Source organism: Pseudochaenichthys georgianus, chromosome 19 (assembly GCF_902827115.2).
Source record: "Pseudochaenichthys georgianus chromosome 19, fPseGeo1.2, whole genome shotgun sequence".
Taxonomy (NCBI): Eukaryota; Metazoa; Chordata; class Actinopteri; order Perciformes; family Channichthyidae; genus Pseudochaenichthys; species Pseudochaenichthys georgianus.
In genome coordinates this window covers 23,038,517-23,060,582 of record NC_047521.1, presented here as the reverse complement: position 1 = coordinate 23,060,582, position 22,066 = coordinate 23,038,517, and the positions used below count along the sequence as shown (strand labels likewise).

The 22,066-nt window shown below is 41.5% G+C and overlaps 2 protein-coding genes across 2 annotated transcripts in view; both read right to left on the bottom strand.

Annotated features, from left to right (window-relative positions):
- mpp2b (MAGUK p55 scaffold protein 2b) overlaps positions 1 to 13,953 on the bottom strand; it is a 52,760-nt gene extending 38,807 nt beyond the window's left edge. The window contains exon 1 of the mRNA XM_034106788.2: positions 13,649 to 13,953. The gene's annotated coding sequence lies outside the window, so the exon portion shown is untranslated. The remainder of the gene's footprint in view (positions 1 to 13,648) is intronic.
- A 973-nt stretch (positions 13,954 to 14,926) lies between these two features.
- Positions 14,927 to 18,047, bottom strand: pyyb (peptide YYb). Its single transcript, XM_034106814.2, has 4 exons — positions 18,011 to 18,047; positions 17,693 to 17,880; positions 15,688 to 15,768; positions 14,927 to 15,012 (listed from the first exon to the last, which is right to left on the bottom strand). The coding sequence occupies exons 2-4, from the start codon at positions 17,869 to 17,871 to the stop codon at positions 14,988 to 14,990; spliced, it is 285 nt and encodes a 94-aa protein (XP_033962705.1). The 5' UTR covers positions 17,872 to 17,880; positions 18,011 to 18,047; the 3' UTR covers positions 14,927 to 14,987.
- Between the last annotated feature and the right edge of the window lie 4,019 nt (positions 18,048 to 22,066).

Below are 22,066 nucleotides of genomic sequence, written 5' to 3'. Positions count from 1 at the left end.
AATCACATTTCTTTTTTTACTACAGAGCAGCAAGCATTTCTCAACTGTGTGCAATTTTCCATTACGAATAATCAATGACGACTATTTAATTTGAAGCCTCTTAATTGTCAATGAATACACATATTAGGATGCCCTCAAGGTCAGTGGTCTGTAGCGCATGTATCCGTGCAGAGATCAACACGTGTGAGCCCACTTGTTTACCCCATATTGAACAAACCATTCGAGTTGAGCCTGGGGACGCATTGGGACTGAACATGTGGAAGTTATCTGGAACACCTGAATTATTGCTTTGTATACCTCCAGTTGATTAAGCATTGGAAGATATTGAATACACTTCATTACTCTAAAGACAGGTAAGATTAAAGGCCTCCTTAAAGAAATCTATTAATCCTTTCAACAGTGCATTGTTTTTGCGCCACATTTAAAAGGTATTTTTGATTAGGTTATGTTGCTTGTCATTTGCAAACACAACATTCTAATTGGGCCATTCATCCTCGGTTCAACCGGTGTCATGGTGCGTGTTGATTGCTTGCTTACAATCTGTCACAGAGACGTTTTTATGGACGTTGAAAAGTCAGAAATGTGCGAACACGGAAAAATCATAAAAAGGCAGAGGGCAGGTGATTTTTCAGACATGACTTAGTCGGATTTGTAGATCAAGGCGGTTACATTTTCTCAAGTGCCTTCCTTCATTTTCAGTTTAGGTGACTTCACTATCTTTTTTAACTGAGTAAAAACAAAGTATTCCATATTTAAGTTGGTATTGTTTTTGTTAGTTTTTTTACTTGATCCCATTTCCAGGACAGAGCAAATTGATTGTCTGTATACACGTGTGTAGCCGTGACATTGAAGCGCATTCCTATATGCTCAGGGACAAAGCTCTGTTGCAGAAGTCTGATCGATGCGGATCAGCTCCATGAGGCCACACAACATTCCCCTGGGCTGATCCGTGTTTGCACTGTGAAATGACAGAGCCTGTTAACAGTATGCCACGTGGCCTCTAAGAAGTCAAAGCGGATTGCAGCGGAGCTCGGCCGTGTGAAGCTCGGCTGACTGGGGGGCTGGGGGGCAGGATGTTCCCTGCTCTCTGACCCGGTTCTTACTCCGTATTACTGATGTGGAATAATTGGAAAGGATGTAATGATGGCGCAGTCGCTGCCAGTGGAGGGATTTTCCTGCAGAAATGCCTGGAGATCTACTAATAATTGCACCTGGTAATAAATCCATACAGCCAAGGATTAAGTAGGTGCCCTTAACAATACTGTTTAGAATAAAGCTCAAGTTTAACTGTAAATAAGTGCAGGAGGAAAATAAAATACCTTGCACTTCAAATGGTGAGACAGTCTGGCTATCCAGTAAGATTCTTCCAATCTGTCTCTGCGCTCAGTGATTTTCCCTCTCTCGCCATTAGTCAACTCACAAATGCATATCTTAAAACACACACACACACATCTCTATCTTCCACACTGTATTGTAGGAAGAGAGCAGCCCAAAAGCACAGCTGCCGTCATGACATCATATTTGAAGAACTGCAATCATCCCTACACTGCCAATCTATTAAAACAAAAGGCCAGCTGGGTGTGTGTGTGTGTGTGTGTGTGTGTGTGTGTGTGTGTGTGTGTGTGTGTGTGTGTGTGTGTGTGTGTGTGTGTGTGTGTGTGTGTGTGTGTGTGTGTGTGTGTGTGTGTGTGTGTGTGTGTGTGTGTGTGTGTGTGTGTGTGTGTGTGTGTGTGTGTGTGTGTGTGTGTGTGTGTGTGTGTGTGTGTGTTGAAACTAAATAACCATTTTAAGAGTAACTACAGACAAGTATAAATTCCTGGATCACCCAGATCTTATATAAAAAGGTGTTGAGGGTAAAGGTCAAGGTGTTGGTGTCTTAAGGTCCTTACACACCAAGCCGATTTTCGGCGTCGATAGATGTCGGGCCGTCGATGAGCGTCGCGTCGCCCTACTCAGATTGGTGTGTCTTGATGTGTCCCGCACCGTCGTGTATTTTCGGCCGTGCCGACACCTTCCGCCGCCGATTCGACATGTTGAATCGGGAGGCTGTCGGCTAAAGAAATCACTCTGATTGGCTGTTCAGCTTAGCGAATGAGTGCATGAGAAGCGAAACGGAAGTGAGGGACTCAAACAAACTATTAAGAAGGCAAATCTGAGATTTCATTTAACTCCAGCTCCCGACACAGGTTCGGGAAAGCCCCGTGAGCTTCTCGCGGTAGAGTGAAAATGGAACGCACACGCTATTTGTTGTCTGTTTATATCACGCAGTTCTTCTCTCGGTGTATCACGCAGTCTGTCTTCCGGTTGTTGCCCCTTTTGAATGACGAATACACACTACCGCCGCCTGCTGGTAAGGAGAGTTATTGCCTCTCACGCATGCGCAGTTCGTACGTGCTTCTTGGCCGTCGGCTGAAGTCTTTGCGGTGTGTTCCAGTGCGAAACATGGCCAAGATGCAGGAGACGCAGGCGACGTGAGGCGTGTCAGTTTGGTGTGTAAGGACCTTAAAAGATATCTCTAAAGCTCAAGGCAACAAGTAATTCAGGCGAGCTTTAAAGGGGCCATATTATTCAAATGTTCAGGTTCATATTTGTATTTTGTTCCTCTACTCTCCTGTGACATGTCTCCGTGCTTTAATGTTCGAAAAGCTCTTGATTCTTCTCATACTGCCTGTGCAGCAGCACCTCTTTTCACCCTCTGAGCCCAGTCTGCTCTGATTGGTTAGCTGGCCGGCTCTGTTGTGATTGGTCAACCACTTAGAGATGTCCCGCCCCTTATCATGTACAATGTGTTGGAGTGCTAGCCAATAGAGTGTTACATGGTGATGTCGCTATGTTATGGAAGTAAACAAAGAAGTCCAATGGAGGCGTTTTAGGCAGGGGAGGAAAGTGTGGGAGAGATGCGCACACAAATCTATGAAAACCATAATAAGGCCCCTTTAAAGTATTTTTCAAAATGAGATTAAATGGGGAATGTTCGCCTATACTTCTGCAATTCATTGAAGAGTGTAACTTCTTTGTTTCAAATTGATTCTCCTTTTATTCTTTAAAGGATATTGTCTGAAAGCGTACACTCTCACATGAAACCAATGCTCTGATTTAAGTGATCAGATCACACATATCTCTCTATCAACCCCTAAACAGTGTTTGAGGGGAATATCCATTTCTTTAAAGGTCACATGTCATGGCCATTTCCACTGATCATAATTCCATTGTTGAGGTCTACTAGAATAGATTTATACTGTGCAATTTTCCAAACTCACATTGGTTTCGCATACAGCATCTCTGTAAAGTATGTGTATTCACTCTCTCCACTAAACGGCTCGTTGCAGCTCTTGCCCCCCCTCCCTGTGAGCACAGTGTGCTCCAATTGGTCGGGACCAGTCGGGACGTTGTGAATCGCGCTAAGCCCCGTGGAGGTGTGATTTCCTTGTTTAGCGATACACAGCGAAACACAGCCAAACTCACCCTGAGCACACACAAAGTCACAGCCGAAGTAAAAACAATAAGTGTGGCTTGATATTGAGAAAGAAAAAGGTTGATAAACGCTGTGAGAATGGGTCTGCAGAGAGGATTTCGCCGCGATCCCAATTGTCTGTTATCAGCCTGCAGCCAGGGAGGAGAGATCAGCAGAGCTGCCTGCACTGAGTGTGTGAGGAAGTCCGTGGATTGGTCAATTTGGACCAATCAGTAACGGCTCCGCGGACGTAACGTAACGGCTCCACGGATTGGTCCATTTCGTTCCGGGGACGACATGACATCATGAAGAACCCGGAAGAATCAAATGGACAGTGACGTATCTCCAACGAGGCGTTTTGGGGAGGTATTTTCTGTGTTAGAGTTTTACTCCCTACAGGGTGTACTTTGAGGGTTTTGACTCTGCAGACCGTTTACATGCATAAAAACCTTCATAACACACAAGGGGATGGGCAATAACCGGAAAAGCATGACATGTCACCTTTAAAGCCTGCATCTGAAGATTTCCAAATTGCCTCTTTCATTACATTTTGATGTGCAGCAATGGCAGATGTAGCGGCAGGTGTTTGCCGCCGAGTGTAAAACGCCTTGAGCGGTTCCCACAGTGAGGCTGCATTAAAGCCCGTCAACATGCTCACTCACACACATGCACACACACCAGCACGCACCAGTGACTAAACAAGTCCTAATCCACACATGCAGGCTGGCGTCAGGCCTAAAAATAACCCCGCGCTGCTCCCACAGGTTCAGCTCCTCTCGTTACTTTACAAGGGAAAACTGTCGTATCCAAGACAACCGTGAGCAGCTCTTTGCCTTTTTTCCCAGGCGCTTTGCCATGGCAACAAGGGAAAATGCGTAAAAAAAAAAATCATAAGTTGGAGCTAAAATTGGCTCTTTTAATAGGTTTGAGCAACAGTTGGGGTCGCTCTCTATCTGAGGAAAATCATTTTATATTGGCGTCATATTATAAAAAAGAGCCAGAACTAAGGCTTTTGAAACCCGTTGTATTTAGCTTTAATGGACCGATTGCAGCACTTGGGGGAAAAAAAAAATCTACATCTTCAAATTAACAAAAATGTCCCCAGATCTGAAGAGTAATTACAAGGTGCAGTGTTGCCTTAAAAGAACACCACCTTCTACTTTTAAAGGAAAGGGGGTCAGAGGAGTTAATCGTTGACTTGTTTTCTGCTCCTTATTAAAAACAACAATACAAAAACATTGGATTCTTTATTTACAGTAAAGCCCGAGGTAAATGTAACCTTAACGGGTCAGTTCGCCCAAACAAAAAACATAATATTTCCTGACTTTCCCCGAATGGTTATCGAACAGTTTTGATTATCCTGACCACCCGAAACAGTGATTGCAGGTCCAGTGTTTATACCAACAACATACGTATACTCTATGACAACCAGGTATAAGTTCTGGTGCCATGCATTCGATCATCCCTTTTTCATCCTCTCACTTGAGAGCATTGGCTGAAGATAAGAGGACCCATACATCCTTGAGCTTCTGTACTGTACACATCAGCCCCTGAGATTATGGTAGCTGATGGTGTATACATTGTTTTCTATAGCGTTAAGGTTACCGTTTTCACATAAGAGTTAGCCGAGGAATAATTTCACTGCCTCTCCAAGACAATTGAAGTTATGTTTGCTGCTATAGAGGCAATGAAAAATAACATTTGTAAACCTCACTTTGTGATGGATGATCCTCTGTCACACAGTCGTCAAAGTTAATACTATTCCTTCAAAAATATGAAGGGATGTCCCTTCATAAAAATGCATTTTGAGTATCTGCCCTCGAGCATCTTGGAGAAAGTACCGGTATGTAAATACTTCTCCATTATCAAACGTATTTCCAGGCTAACCTCGTTCTCCCCAGGTAATATTAAAGCAATTTATTGAAGCTTGCCTTCTGGGGCTCTTATTAACACCCAAGTCACTACACTTGCCTGTGCAATCAAAACAAAGTTGAGAAGGTCTTTTGAAGGAGAGGGTGCATTCAAGTGCTGTTTAGAGCCAGGGCTGCATGGTTGAATGATTTCATAAATGAAGCTGTTTACTCCCCGTGTGCATATTAATACACACAGTGTGCTACTAGAAAACAACATGGGTGAAAACGCTTCATGTATTTTTCCTGGGTCCAGGTTGAGTTTTAAGTTACAATAAAACATTATCTTGCCTTGGAAATAATCGAATAGGACTCATTAGACACATGACCTACTGCGAGATTCACAAACAGTAACAGCCAGTTCATTATCTTTATATATATTCTACATCATTTAAGATCAACCAATCTTTTTTTTATGCATGATGACAGATTTGCCACCATCAGGAGATATCACCTGATGCCAGACAGCTAATAAAACTTGGTCGACTTAGTGCCGTGTGTCTACTGTTTCCCAGAGCTGATACAGATGTATAGAAGTGTAATTAAATGTCATGTACGCACCCCTGAGAGGCTCGAGGATTCAGTCAAAGGGCTGAGAGATACCCAGGGGGTTCAAACCACCGGACGGACTGGATTTCATTAAAAAGGTTTCCACTCCTTTTGTCTTTCTGAGGAAGCAGCCATGAAGAAAAAAGTCAAATGAATGTCACCGTTTCAATGTCACACAAATCTCTCTTGAGAGGAAAACCTGAAGGTGGATATGACAAAGAAAATCCTGCTTTCAGGCCAACCTTGACACGTAGCTGGTCGTGAATGTGCACGACATTGGTATTTATTAAAAGGGGGAGAAAGAAAATGTATGCAAATGCAAGTATCTCTCCCCCAGCCTTGTTTTTATTTGGATTGGAACTCTCGCTTGACATTGACCAAGAGCTTAAAACAAACATTTATGGCGAACAAAACAGATATTTAGAATAAAGTGCTGCTAAAAAAGGCTCAAAATGTGTGAACCGTGAACAAGCACAAGCTCCACCGATCGAGAGACCGCAATATTCCACCTCACTGTGAGTTACAACTACGAGCCTAAAAATACATAGAAATAAGATCCAAATGGTTTATTCCCATGTGTACAATATTGGTTGTCTGACTGTTCGTTATGATCAAAGTAATAACCGGATGCCAAGTCAGATAGACGGCGAGATTTAGACATTTCCTGTAGACAGCTGTTCCAAAGATCCCAGGGAAATGCATTAACGTCTATTGCTAAATTTTTCATTTCATTTCAAACCTTTATTTAACCAGATTGGTCCCATTGAGATCATAGATCTCTTTTTCAAGGGAGACCTGCAGCATATAGGTTCCACATAAAACAATAAAGGACATTATACATTATATTTACAGGATACATAGTTATAGACATTTACAAGTGCCCATTGTATCGGCAAGCATTTCATTTACCCTAGCTTTAAAAACATGCAGAGGAATGAGATTGCTCAGTTTCAATTCTTGCTGAAGATTGTTCCAAGCAAGTGGAGCTGCGCACATACAAGCTGTCTTACCTGAGACAGTCCTTGCTCTTGGCACATCTAACAAGACCACATCATGTGACCTCAGACAATAGCTGCAAATAATAGTCTAATCCCCAACACATATACGGAGCTGTGCTGTGTACAACACGCACCCTCTCGATATTGACTGGGACGCTGTTTTACACAGCCAGGTCCGTTTTTACACACTGTGAAATAAAGAGTTTAGAAGAATTAATTTCACAGGCACTGAATGAGCAAAATAGACCCAGGCACCTTGCAGTGTTTGTTGCCTCACTCTATGAAAAAACAACTATAAATATGAAGAATAGGAGGTTATATTGTTGCCTGTGTAAAATCAGTCATCTGAATGTCATAAAGCAACCACGTGATGCCTGAAATGCATAACCAGGCATGTTGAGTAGGGCGCTGTTAGGAGGCAATATGAGGAGGTGCTGGATGAGAAGGCATTAAAGGTCCCTATTATACAGTTCTTCATCAATATGTTATACTCAGATATATACAGAACATGTCTCTGAAGTGTTTGGCTCCAAACACCAAACAGATCATTGCAGCATTACCCATAATCCCCTCTGTTTCAGCCCTGTTTCCAAAGTGCTGATTATCTGGCTGCTTAATTAGTTGATTAGTCTGCGCCATCTTGAGTACCGTCCCATGGCTCTTATTTCTGCCGGAGGACCGAGGACCGAGGATCGAGGATCGATAATGGAGGAGCGATAACCGAGGAACCACCAGACCATCCTCCGATGAAATCCTCAGACACTCGCCCCGCCCCCTTACTGTGTATCGCTCACTGATTGGACGAGGCAGCGCATGCACTGATCTGATGCTTCTTGGCGTGAGAGCAGTTTCCCAGCGGAGTGAAGAAAACACATGAAACTCACAGGACCACTCCTCAGTTTATACCGTGTTTTGTTTCAATTCATGTTTCATTTAGTTACAAATATGTGATATATCTGAACAACAAAGTGGTCAAAAATCATTTTAGTCATTTTTTGGAAAAAATTTCATGATCGCTTTTTTCATTTTACATTTTCATTTATTGTCATTTCCATTCTGTCAGTCATTAAGTGCTATTAAAATGTTAATTTGCTACATATCCAAACAAACAAAGTGTGCAGTCCAATGAATGTTAATCTAACTGGGTTTTGATAGATAACATATCTGTTTTTTTTCTCTGACTAATTTTATTTCTATTGTGCACTCTAATCAATATTAATCAAACTATTGTTCGTTTAAATACATTTTAAGAATGGCGTTTATCTTTTTTGAGAATGACTTCTGATTTTATTTCATGTATTTGGATCTACAACAGATGATACTAATGTTTGTGTCAGTAAATGTGCACTAACAGAGGCGAGGTGTTTGTGAAAATAACAGGTACAGAGCTGGCTGCTGCCAGACGAACAGCTGTGCAGCGTTATCACAAACGGACGTCGCTTCACGTGACGCTCCGGAGGAAAGGACGTCCCATTGCTTTTAAAACTCATTTCCTTGTGTCCCTCCATGCTTCCCTGGTGGGAGGGACTAAACGCAGGGAAACTACGCAAGTGAGGGAAGCAAGGATTTCATTTAATCGACCTGAGAAGCAGCCTCTGTCTGTTACTTTAGATGAAAATAAGGAGCCCCTCCCCACGCCCCTCTGAGAGATATTTGGTTAGAAATAACTCAATGGTGCTCTAGGAGGAGATTCAGGTGATAAGGTTGGGGGGGGGGGGTGTTACCTTGTTGCTGATTGGCTAATTGGTTACTCAAGCCAACACATCGTTATGACATCATAAAGTGGCCACAATCTGATCAGCCCATTTTCAGACAGGTTTTTATAGAAATGGATCAGGACAAAAAGAGAGACAATCTTTGTTCCTGAAACTTTCAGAGTCTCTTTCCACAGAGGGGACACATGTTGATGTAGAAGAGACATGGAGAAGAGGGGACACATGTTGATGTAGAAGAGACATGAAGAAGAGGGGACACATGTTGATGTAGAAGAGACATGAAGAAGAGGGGACACATGTTGATGTAGAAGAGACATGAAGAAGAGGGGACACATGTTGATGTAGAAGAGACATGGAGAAGAGGGGACACATGTTGATGTAGAAGAGACATGAAGAAGAGGGGACACATGTTGATGTAGAAGAGACATGAAGAAGAGGGGACACATGTTGATGTAGAAGAGACATGAAGAAGAGGGGACCCATGTTGATGTAGAAGAGACATGAAGAAGAGGGGACACATGTTGATGTAGAAGAGACATGAAGAAGAGGGGACACATGTTGATGTAGAAGAGACATGAAGAAGAGGGGACACATGTTGATGTAGAAGAGACATGGAGAAGAGGGGATACATGTTGATGTAGAAGAGACATGAAGAAGAGGGGACACATGTTGATGTAGAAGAGACATGAAGAAGAGGGGACACATGTTGATGTAGAAGAGACATGAAGAAGAGGGGACACATGTTGATGTAGAAGAGACATGGAGAAGAGGGGACACATGTTGATGTAGAAGAGACATGAAGAAGAGGGGACACATGTTGATGTAGAAGAGACATGAAGAAGAGGGGACACATGTTGATGTAGAAGAGACATGAAGAAGAGGGGACACATGTTGATGTAGAAGAGACATGAAGAAGAGGGGACACATGTTGATGTAGAAGAGACATGAAGAAGAGGGGACCCATGTTGATGTAGAAGAGACATGAAGAAGAGGGGACACATGTTGATGTAGAAGAGACATGAAGAAGAGGGGACACGTGTTGATGTAGAAGATACATGAAGAAGAGGGGACACATGTTGATGTAGAAGAAACATGAAGAAGAGGGGACACATGTTGATGTAGAAGAGACATGGAGAAGATGGGACACATGTTGATGTAGAAGAGACATGGAGAAGAGGGGACACATGTTGATGTAGAAGAGACATGAAGAAGAGGGGACACATGTTGATGTAGAAGAGACATGAAGAAGAGGGGACACATGTTGATGTAGAAGAGACATGAAAACGTGGATTTTGCACAATAGGTGACCTTTAACTAAGTCAGCAGGCTTCATCCTCTGGGGAACACGAACGATTGTACCATATTGCATGCTATCAAGGAGGTTTTCCAAAAGCTGAGGAACACAGACTGACTTTGCCCGTGCTAATGCCAAACCGCTAGCATGGCTAAAAATATCATATTTGCCCATTAAAAATCCATGTAGGTTATATAAACACAGTCTGTCAATCACCGCTTTAATGCCACAGCCTCTGCACATGGAGATCTGTGCTGGAGGGGGGGGGGGGGGTGACAGTTGTGAGAGTAAATGAGAAGATCTTTTTTATGAATGACCCCACGAGGATGGGGAAGAGAAGCAGAGGTGATGTGAGCTGCATATTCATCTCCCCATGGGGTCGAGTGTATGTCTTTCACTCTGCTTCAGCTGATTCAAGTTTCAGTTTGAGTGACGCCTAAACTAATCTATCAGAGCAGTAACACTACACAGTGTGGATTAAAGAAGGTCTTATTCAAGTGTTCAGTGTGTGACGTCAAACAACCAGGAGGCTCTAGAGGCTTCTCAATACTCAAATTTCCCCTCCTCGACTCCTCGGTCCTCCGGTAGTGACCCGGAAATGAATTTCAGCGCGCCATTTTGAAGGACGTCTCATTTCTCTAAATGCACACCGAGGACCGAGGATCGAGCATCGAGGAGGCTCTCTGGAGGAGCTATAACCGAGGATACACTGATGGTTCCTCCACGGCTCCTCCGCGGATGCATTTCCGGGAACGGTGGAGGCGTGACGCACGGCCGGACTTATCTCAGCCAATGACAGCTCTGCATGCATCCCCTGGATATTATTTGAGAACCTGCTCTCATCGCAACGCGATGTTTACAGAGAGAACAGCTGTGAGGTCTGTGCAGAAAGCAGAGCAGTGTGTAGAATATATATCACTCAGTATAACAGACCTACTCTCTTTATTTGCTTTAGTTTAGTAGATATCTACAAAGAGTCCATATTTTTCTAAAACCATTTAGTGCTTCACATAATAAAATACACAACGGCTGTAGCCTGATTATGCTTTAGCAGCTGTAGGTGTGTGTGGTACAGTATGTAGGTGTGTGTTGTACAGTGTGTAGGTGTGTGTTGTACAGTGTGTAGGTGCGTGTTGTACAGTGTGTAGGTGTGTGTTGTACAGTGTGTAGGTGCGTGTTGTACAGTGTGTAGGTGTGTGTTGTACAGTGTGTAGGTGTGTGTTGTACAGTGTGTAGGTGTGTGTTGTACAGTGTGTAGGTGTGTGTTGTACAGTGTGTAGGTGTGTGTGTTGTACAGTGTGTAGGTGTGTGTTGTACAGTGCGCAGATGCCGCGGACAGACGGGTCTCAGTTGGTTTGATGTCCTGACTTTTAATACTTGCAAATACAACTTTTGGCCCGTAATTTCAATTCCCCATTTCAGCGACCAGAGAGAGGGGGGGGGGATATATCCAGTCTCTGATTGTGTTACGTTATTATGAGAGTGCTCTCATACTTTAAATTGTATATATTTATATAAATATATTTGTGTGTGTGTGTCCGCATCTGTAGCCTGTTATTGTCTCATTATACCGCACTCTCAATGAATTCAAAGTAAATTTGTGGGGGAACAATGTTCAGCTGATCTAACAGAGATTATAAAATATGACAAAACACTCGACAGCTGATGCAGCTGTTGCCACGTCATAATGAACGGACGTCGCTTTAATATGATCATGTCTTTGAATGTTTCCAATTTGAGTTAATTCATTAAATGTCTCACATGAAGAGGTTAAAACATGTCGTTGTTACATGGCCTGAATAACATTCCCTTTCTGTTCTAAATTTGATCTAGTTTAAGGTCTTTTACGAAATTTAATCAAATCCCCCTTTGTTAAAGATTATTTCCAAAATAAAAAGAGTCCAACTTCAAGGTTTCTTTAATCGTTAAAGAAGTACTTCGACAATGTCTCTGAACCAGACCTGCTGATCTTGACCCAGATCCCAAAGCCGTCAAAGAAAAGAGGAATTTATGGTAAACCTCCAACCTCCAAAACAGAAACTGATAAGAAGGCTAGAGTTTCTTTAATCCCAGTCGAAAGCTTTTTAAAGTAAGGCGTATTCGACTGTGGTTTGATATGGAAATCGAGCAGCGGGATTTTACAAGTGGCTTTAGTACAATTTCCTTGAACCTAAATCAGTTAAACTGCTCGAAACCAACAATATTGTTATCTGGACTTTATCAGTACACAAAGTTGTCCTCAATTTCTTACATTTAAAAGTAGCTTGGTGATTAGGTCTATTGCCAAGTCAAACTTAATCAAGGTTTAAATAGCAAATATAGGAACGTCAACGTATTACAGCCAAAACAATTCTGAGTCAAACAAAGCACGTCTCCAAGACTTCCACAAAAAGGACTGGAGACAGAGAACTGGACTCAAATACTACAGCCCCATTCTTAGGCTTTAAATAATTAAATAAATACGCAAGTATACTCAATTCATGTTATGGTAATGGCTCTCCAAATTCCCCTTTCAGAATAATTCAGAACAACAGACAGTACAGCACAGCATAGTCACAAATTGATCTTTATAACCGACAATACAATAACTTATGTATTGCCGTCATTTGAATACTTCCTCTGCAGTAATACAATGTCTTCACAGCGCGACAGCAGAGCACATGATAGAAAAAGACAATCTCATAGGCGTTTGAACAAAATGGATTATTTGCAGTTGATTTGTACTCTTATTGAAGTGGGTGTAACTTAAACAGTAAAAGTGATGTACATCCTGGTATATTCATTTCATCTCATAAATGTGTTGTGCCATAAATGTAACTGTAGCTCTTGAAAGAGATGAAGGGTAGGCGTTTTCAATTATGTATATTGGATTATCATTTTTGCTTACATGGCATTCTGCTCCTTCGTGTTAGACGATGTGTAATGGATGATGGTAAAGTATTGTAAGAGAGTAAACGTATCTTTCAAAAAGGGGATAGGCAATTCATTTAAAAATGCAAAACATACTGGATGGTTGTAAGCATTCAAATGATTAAGTGTAGGATTATATCTAGTATGGAAAACACGTCAAGCACAAATGTATTTGAATACATTCAGAATTTTTAATAATTATTTGTCAACCTTATCCTTGCTACTTGGACTCTCTTACACATCTGTGGCATATACAGTCTAAAAATAAGCTTACTTTTGAAGAAGGGTAAATCTTACTCCCATCAGCTCTATTGGTCCAACATCTGTGCACGTCCCCGTGTGTGTGGGCATGCGCAATGGACAGGTACATGACGTCCATCCAATATTGTTACCAATTATTATTCCATCAATTAATTTCCCAGTTTGAGTGTTAATAATAACATTTCAGCGTAAGATTGTTTACGCTGATTGGTTGCACCTGTGGCCGTTGAACAGGTGCAAATAGCCTGAGGCCAATTAAGCTAGGTTAATAAAATGCATGTGGTTAATGTTAGAGGCAAAGCCCATGCTGGAGGTAATGTGTATCTTATTCACGCTGAATGTGAGGAAGAAAATGCTACAAAATGTGTATTTTTACGTAATTTAAAATGGTATTAGCTCTTATCTCTTTGGGAGCCCTTACTTTCACAGGAGACATTGACATATATCTAACTGCGTGTACTATAACCACCTGGCGAAGGTGGAAAACGGCGTTAATAATGCTAACCAAACCTAAACCCCACGTTTCCTCGGTGTAAGACAAAGATAAAAGCGCTCACCTGCACCCGGTCACCTTTATCCGGATGCCTCTTCGGTCTGATATGCAGCGAGATGCTCGGTAAATCTCCACCAGTCTCCTCGCAGTTGTAGAAGCACGTCTATGCAGTCACTTTCACAGCGTCAACCCACACAATCTTACACGAGACCTTACCGAAAAGCGTGTTCACGCAAATAGCCCCATTGATTAAAAGACAATTAGAACTACTGCTGTTTGCCAAAAGGTGTCCGGGTAAATCTGATAAGATAAATGCGTCTTATTGTGTGCTACCCCGGTGTGAAGTTGAAGCTGCCGTGGATGTGAAGAGCAGAAATAACATACACCGACTTGTAAAAGGTGCCTTTCTTTGTGATACAGTGACATCTAGTGGCAACAAGAGCAACTGCAGTTTGGTTTGTTTATCCCTCCTGTCGTGTTCGTTTTAATGCTCTTACATTAACCACATTTTATTTACCATCCCTTTAAACGGTAAACAATGTCTCAGACTACTGGTTTACAAAGAATAGACACTTTAAACTATTTTATTCTGATTCTGATTATTCCAAAATTCACTTTTCGATGTGATGCATGAACATAATTTAAGGTTACCCATTCATTTCCTATTCATATGCACACTAAATGTAAATAACTATCACTTTTTAATTGGCTCTTCAATAGGGTTTTATTTGTCAGATAGTTAACATGTTTTTTCTTCTGGGTCAACTTAAAAAATATATGTTTGCCTCTTAATTGTTTATTGTCTACCCTTTTTATTTCTAATTATGTGCAATACTTGCTTTTATGTGTAAATCCCTATACTGTGGAGGATATCACAAGGCCTTGAAGCAGTCAAATTTAAAACACAATATGTATGATTGATGAAAGTAGTAAATTGGTCAGATTTGACCTGAACGTAACAGGAGGGTTAAATAATGAAAAACGAAATACCAAAGCATTGGTGTCCAAGCCTAATTTATTGAATTGAATTCTTCATCATAAAGACATAGATTTTTGATATAAATTATTTACATTTTTTGGGGCAAAGAACAGAGAGAGAGAGAGAGAGAGAGAGAGAGAGAGAGAGAGAGAGAGAGAGAGAGAGAGAGAGAGAGAGAGAGAGAGAGAGAGAGAGAGAGAGAGAGAGAGAGAGAGAGAGAGAGAGAGAGAGAGAGAGAGAGAGAGAGAGAGAGAGAGAGAGAGAGAGAGAGAGAGAGAGAGAGAGAGAGATATAGATATATATATATATATTTGCATGCACAATAAATCATTCAATATGGAAAGTCACAAAGTCCAGTGCAGGTTGACAATCTCAGTGAGTGCGGGTCGGGGATAATGTCGGTCCCGTTTGACATCAAGATAATTTACCACTGATCGCCGTACTCAGAGCTGTAAGGGAAGGGAAAAGCACGTTACTTAATTACAGTTCACACACTTACTTCAGCCTAATGGTGGATTACCAGCTCAACTGACCAATAACTCCACAGTGAGAGAAAATGCTAATCAATACTCACTTTAAGTATGAAATATTTACAAGGATCTCAAGAACAGGGCCATAAACATCGAGGTAATCCGGCTGCAGTGAGGCGTACGGCAATAAAACAATTTGACCATATATTGGAGCAGTATTGGCAGGCCTGCGTTGTAATATGTTTTTATTTAAAGGGGGCAATACATGTTTTTATACTCTAAATAAGAGGTAGAAAAAAAACACGGCTCTTGAGCTCTCTGCACTGGTTCCCTGTAGCTTTGACAAAAAGTAATATATAAATAAATAACAGCTATTTTGAAAGGTTGCTGACCCCTGCTCTAAATGATTAGTGCACGCAGTATGCATCACAATAGCTATGTGGTACTACTTCACCTGTATCAGTATTAGCCTTTAAAAAACAATACGATTGAACCAGACATGTATGGTTACAAATACCTGCATTTAACCTGCACCATTATATCTTTGACCTCTTATTAAGATGTACATTGCCAACAACTACACTTTAGCTTCCATGCATACGACAGTAAAACCTTTCAATCCTTTAATGTGTTGAATCTTCTTGTTTTTCTCACCGTGGTTCAGCGTCCTGGCTCGAATCGGCTCCAAACAGCAGCCGCGCCACCGCCTGCTCGGGGGTCGCCCTCTTCCCATACCTGGAGACAAATCCAACACCAGCATGTAATGACTGCAACTCAATCTTATGTGGAGATTCTCATTCCTGTGAAGGCCCCTTCTGTGCTGTCCACCAGCAGTCCCTCAGTCAGCGTGTCACTGGGTGCTCTGTCGCTGTGACCTCCTTCAGCCTGGCAATGCATTTCAACTACTGGGTTTTCTCAAGAACCCTCAAGCTGTGTGTTAGCTGCACACACACTATTGAGTTTTTTAAGGACTGGTTTTCTATTTCACCCAGTCACATGTCTGTGGAGCAATTACTTGAAAGATAAAGAATGTTCAAGTTCAAACTGAGCATCCAGCGAGGCAAAAACAACAAGCTCCTTCGACTTTGTCTTTCGAAGTGTCTTTAGTACAAATCAATGCCTGGCCAGTCGGGGAAGAATAAACATGGATTTGTGTGAGGCATGAGAGTGCAGTGACAGCTACAGCCTCTTTCACTACAGACCAGCAGGGGAAATGACTATCCTCAGCTTCCAGCACAGGAAAATGTGCCATAGAGCAGGGATAGTGTATGTAATAACAGTGACTGAGCAAAACTGTTACCAGTAATATACTATTGTTATATTTAAGGCATGACAAATAAGACCTCAGTGAAAACTTGGATGAAATGTGTAGAAAACCTACAATTTCACTATTAAATCATTTTAAACCTATAAGAACATGATCAGGGTGTCTCATGTTGAAGCATGTCCTAACAAGATTTGGGATCAAAACTGAGGCTGCCAGGCTCCTTTCCTCTCCCTAATTATTTCTTAAGCACAACAATGCATCGTATGGTAAGCGTCATGAACAGAAAGTCCTTCCCAGCTCACCAAAGAAGATGAATGTCTAGCATCTGAAATGTTTAGTTTATTCAGAATTTTTTTTACTTACACAACTAAAATTCTAAACTAAAAAAAATAGATAAACAATAATGAAACATTACTGTTTATTAGTGAACTAAATTAAATATGGAACCTCTGAATACAGTCTAGGAGATTTAGCTCTTTACTTCATATTTACTTCATAACGGTGCCATTGTTGAAATCTCTAAATTTGGGGACTCTTTTAGTTCAGGGACGATCTTGATTTCGAGTGAAAAACAGGTCTTCTAAGGCTGAATGTTGTGCCCCAACATGAGGGCTCGCCCCCCTGTGGCTCTCCTTGCAACTCGTCCTTGAGTCAGAGACTTAATCCCTCACATCGCAGGAGGTGGACTGCCTGTCTGACCCGACCACAGGACGAGAAGACACCAAACTACTGCAAGTTTTAAACAGTTTTTTCAAGGTGATGGAACTGTTGATTGAAGAGTTAAATATACTCAATCATATGTGCATTCTCTGGTTAGATAAATAGTAGAAGAATAGGGTGATCTTTTTGGGACTGCCACCCAGAGCAGGAAGACTATACAAGTTTGGAGTTGTTAAATAAACGTCTCTTCCCAGCAACAGAAGGCATACTAATGAATTACATCCAGGAAAATAATACGCATCCATAACTCAGTGCTACTTTAGGTTCAAACATAAAAGGAATTGAGAGCAGCTTGATGAGAGTACTGGCAACCACTGCTGGATCACATCAAAGTGACTTCAGATGACTTTCTTCACTTTATGAATGTAAACAATACCAAGTCAGTAACACTGTGCATAAAATATATATTTATATGATTAAAAAATACGTTTATTTATGGCTCTCAATGTATCATATCATGACAACCTCCCCCCCATTCTTTCTTTCACACTCATTCTATTTTACGTCTTGTGTTCATTGTAATAGCCTGACTATTTTACTATCTAACCAACTATTTCATAAATCGTTTCTATCAAGTTCAGGATTTTGACAACAAAATAAAATGTTATTATCAAAAAATGAAAAATGATTTAAACATTACATCTATCTATCTAAGTATTGCGCGTGTCTCACCTCTGCCTGGTGATGAGGTTGACATAATGCCGGATCGCTGAGTGGTATTTGGCCCAGTCCTCCGGTGAGGCGTCGCTCCCCGGGCTCTCCGGTTTGGGGGGGTAAGCGTCGGCAAAGCTGCTCAGACACACCAGCAGGCAGAGGACCACAGCTGCAGGCATCATCCACGATCTCATCATGATAGAATTCTGAGGGGAAACAAGACAACACGGTACAATTTCCCTTGAAAAAGTGTATAAAACATGCGTTTTGGCATGCGCAAAAATCTTTGTAGATCTAGGATGCAACTTAAACTCTTATTAAAGTAAGAACACTTACTTTGTGACAGTTTTCTCCTGGTGTAGTCTCCTGGGTGGTGTCCCTGTGTTGCTGCTCTCCTCAGATCACAGGATCGTATATATAGCGGGGATGGACACCTGATGCGCACTGTGACACTTAACCACACCCCCTTAGGCAGCAGCGCGGAAAAGTAGTTTTGATGTGTTGGATTTGGTTTGAGTATTTGACTCTTTGCTGAATTATAAAGTTAATTTTGATGCGATTAGACAGGGGAAATGATGACTACTTCACTGTGCAATTTGCACTTTGTAAACCCACCAATGAATGATTATAAAATAAATATAAACAGAAATCTAAGGTGTTTTTTTCTGCATTCTGATTAAGGACCACTAACAGAGCCAAGAGCCTATATGTTACCATAAATGAGCAACCCCCCCCCCCCCCCCCCCCTGCTTTTTTATGTAAAAAGTATTGGCCCTATAGGTTCAAATTGAGTAAACATGATGATACACAGTGGCGATCTCAGACGTTAGGGGGACCCAGGGGAAGAAGCCCATTGTATGTGACCATTTGGGATAGTTACACTGCTGAATACACACTTAGGGTTTTAAAAGTATATAACGTAGTGTCTTTATGCACTTTAGACACTGAGGATATTGGATATTGATGTACGTGTGACCTCCAATAAGTTAATTTACAACTGTTTCCTAAATGTCAATTAATTACTGTTAATTCATTAATATGAAATGTATTTTAATCAGGAGCGATGTATCTATCTATCCTGTCCAATCATTAGCCCATACAGCCTTCTCTGCTCTCATCACTGCTGCATGCATTATTCACACGGAGCTGAAGCCATTAATATGTGCTGGAAATAGAGGTCATAGGCTACAGCAGTAACAGATCAATAATGCTTTTGTGTGAAACATAGCTTCAGTATGCTTTAGGGAAATTAATTTGAACTGCAGTAAATGATTTATCGAAGTATTAGTTGATCAAATTATTCTTTTACCTTATTTATTTGGTTCTAAAATGGAGAAACTGTCACATAGAAGCAATCCGATCCTTATTTACGGAAGACGATTATATATGTGAATATGTGATATGTGAACATTTTAGAGATCTGACCAAAAGTGATTTTTTTTTGTTTGTTCTGAGATTAAAGTCAGAAGTCAGACTTTTACTTTTGGTCACAGCATTTTCCTCATGTGGCCCTAATCCTCTTCCATACTTATTCTTGTACAACTTTTCAAATCCATATCAGAACGGAGAATAAAGTGTGTATGTGTGCTGACGACACTAATACACTCGCACAAAGACAATGTGTACATAAATACCTTTCAGGTCTCAAGTGCTGAGGCTAAGTCTAATGTAATCGGTCACATTTATGACCGTTGCAGCAGCTCCCGTTTATCTCCAATCTTCACGGTCTGCTGTTCAGTTAATGACGCCTGAAGCCATCCCTTATCGGGATGCAGTGTTGACTTTTTACCGTGCACATGCTAAAGGGTTCCTGCCCCTGTGCTTTATGTTTGCACACAGGATAGAGATGGGATTTTATGCCAGATGTTAAGCTAAAAAAAACAATGTATTTGAAACCCCGCTGTATTAGATCAGTATTCGATCATGGATCAAGCTTCCATATAACAACCTTCATGTTGTCCTGCCGCACTCTCTGGGGAAGTCATGCTGTTTATAGAGTTGTAAACAACTATGGCTTTTTCTTTGTCAGTCCCTAAACCCTGTTCAAAAACACAACTTGATTTGGACATCAATCCCCACTGACAGCCTCCGTACACTAAACAAGCAGTTAAAGTGTATATGCCATAAACGTGGAGTGTGGCATTACACATTGATTGTGCTGGCTGTAATTATGGTACCATATTTCAAACTCATATTGAGGGACGATTAGTGTGCTCAAGTGTTTTTGACATCCAAATTGATGCAAAATGGACCTTAAATTGTAATATCATGGCTTTTACCAATCTGATGAGTTGGAATAAACAAGGGGAATGGCTCAAAATGATTAAATAGGGAATAAACCTGATGTGTCCTCTTCCTCGCTATCACCCATTCCGCATAGTTAACGGTGGCCATCGTGAACATTTAGTTAATTCTACTCCAGTAATCAACCTCTCTGCCTTCACGTTACGGCCTGTAAAAGTCAATGACAAGAAATAGCAATATGCACAAGACAAACTCATTAGCTGGCTCCAGTGTTTGCAGGTAAACAGTGAGAAAGTAGCAGCCGTTAGATACGAGAAAGGGCAGATAGTTAAGGGTTTCACGGTGCAATAACCAAAGCTAATGCACTCCTGAGGAGCCATTTGGGCCCCCACGGAGAGGAAAGGCCATCAAAGATAATACCGCACGTAAACTTTTTCTCTTGTCTACTTTTACAAACTTTTCCTTATGAAGCAGGATGAAGATGTACGTAGACATTTGATAGAAATCTACTTACTGTAGGAACCAACCTGTACAAATGGAGCTCTAAAAGCTTTTCCCTTTGCCATGACTTCCCCATTCCCATTTGCATGACTAGTTCAAGTACAAAAAGGAAGATTGCACAAACATGCTTATAAAAGTCAAATCTGTGTGTACAAGCAATCAACCGGGAGAAGGTCGGACCCCTTCCTGCCGTCACGGACAAAGAGGGAAATTATTATGCTTCTTTTTTTTTTTTTACATTTCACCTTATCTCCAGAGTGAGGGTAGCCACTTATATGAACAGAGTGCTTTCCATGCGGCCAGGTCTCTTTGCACAGCTCAGGAGACAAAATGGAGGGGAAGATGGGCTGCCCACGACCACAATGCTGTAATTCATGACCACATAAATGGCTCTAAAAGGAGTGCCAGGCAGCAAACAATAACATATCTCTCTTTAAGTTTCATGTTACACACTATCTCAGATATGGCTGTGGGGCATGGATCAGTCGGTGCTCTGGGGGAACACGTCAGGGCTTCTCATTTGGCATCCAAAACAGCAATGCCTTCTGTTATTGCCCTCCGCCCCCCTCTAGTTCATCGAAGTCTTTTCTGGAAAGCAGAGCCCACCAATTACAGCAATATCTCACCGACTGATGTGTTTATGAGGGCTGGCAGTGGCAGCCTCAGGTAATTCTGACGGTGTCTGAGGGCTCGGGGAAAAGGTCGATGATTTGATTCAGACTATGGTCTCAAAGCCGCTACTATACATTAAGAAAGCCAAAGTGCTATTTCTGTATCACAATCAAACAAGATCAAATCAAGGTCTTACTCACCATGACTAGATATGCCGTAAATTTACAGCTCTACAAAACCAGATGACGTCCAACTCAATGGGATTCATGCGTCATAGCAGATCGTGAACAAGCTGTAATCTGTTCATATTGGCCTCAAGCTTTTGAGATTTCACGTTTTAGAGGTGTTGACTCAGGATCTCTTCCCAATGGACACCAATTACACAAAATCTCCTTGGTATAAATCACATTGATCCTCAGGCTTTGAGGTGCTCAAAAAGCCAATATCAAGGGATGGTGATACTGGAGGAGCCAGGAGGGTCGCTGAAAGACAATGACTGATTTTCAAGTGATGTGCCATCCAAACATCCGAAGGGAAAATACCCAAGAGAACGGGCAGTGTTTCAGCAAACAAGAAAACAAGTAGAAAAACAATCCAAGTTGTGGAGATATTTCACTCAAAACCAAGAATTGGAAGCTTGTGGCGGTGCGATAGGAAGTCAGGGGGGGCGCAAAAGCGGTAATTAAAGTTTAAATGTCTGCAACTACTGTCACAAACTAGATGAATGTGAAGTATGTTGTTAAAGGAGGATGAAAGCGTAATCAAGGAGCACTATTGGAGTGACTTTGATGGTTATTGGACTCTAATCCATTTGGATTCCCGCTGTATGAAGAAATTAAAGGACGGCGCGGAAGTGGAAACAATTCACAAAGGGATTAAACTGTTTAAAACACATGCTCAAAGTAAGCCGGATTTTGCCGATGTGTTTATGTGGATTCAAAAGTCGTAAATAATCTACAAAATGGAGGAGACCGATCTGATCGGAGCAACTGTGACAAATAATCCAATTGAAACCGGCATGGACAATGACTATGT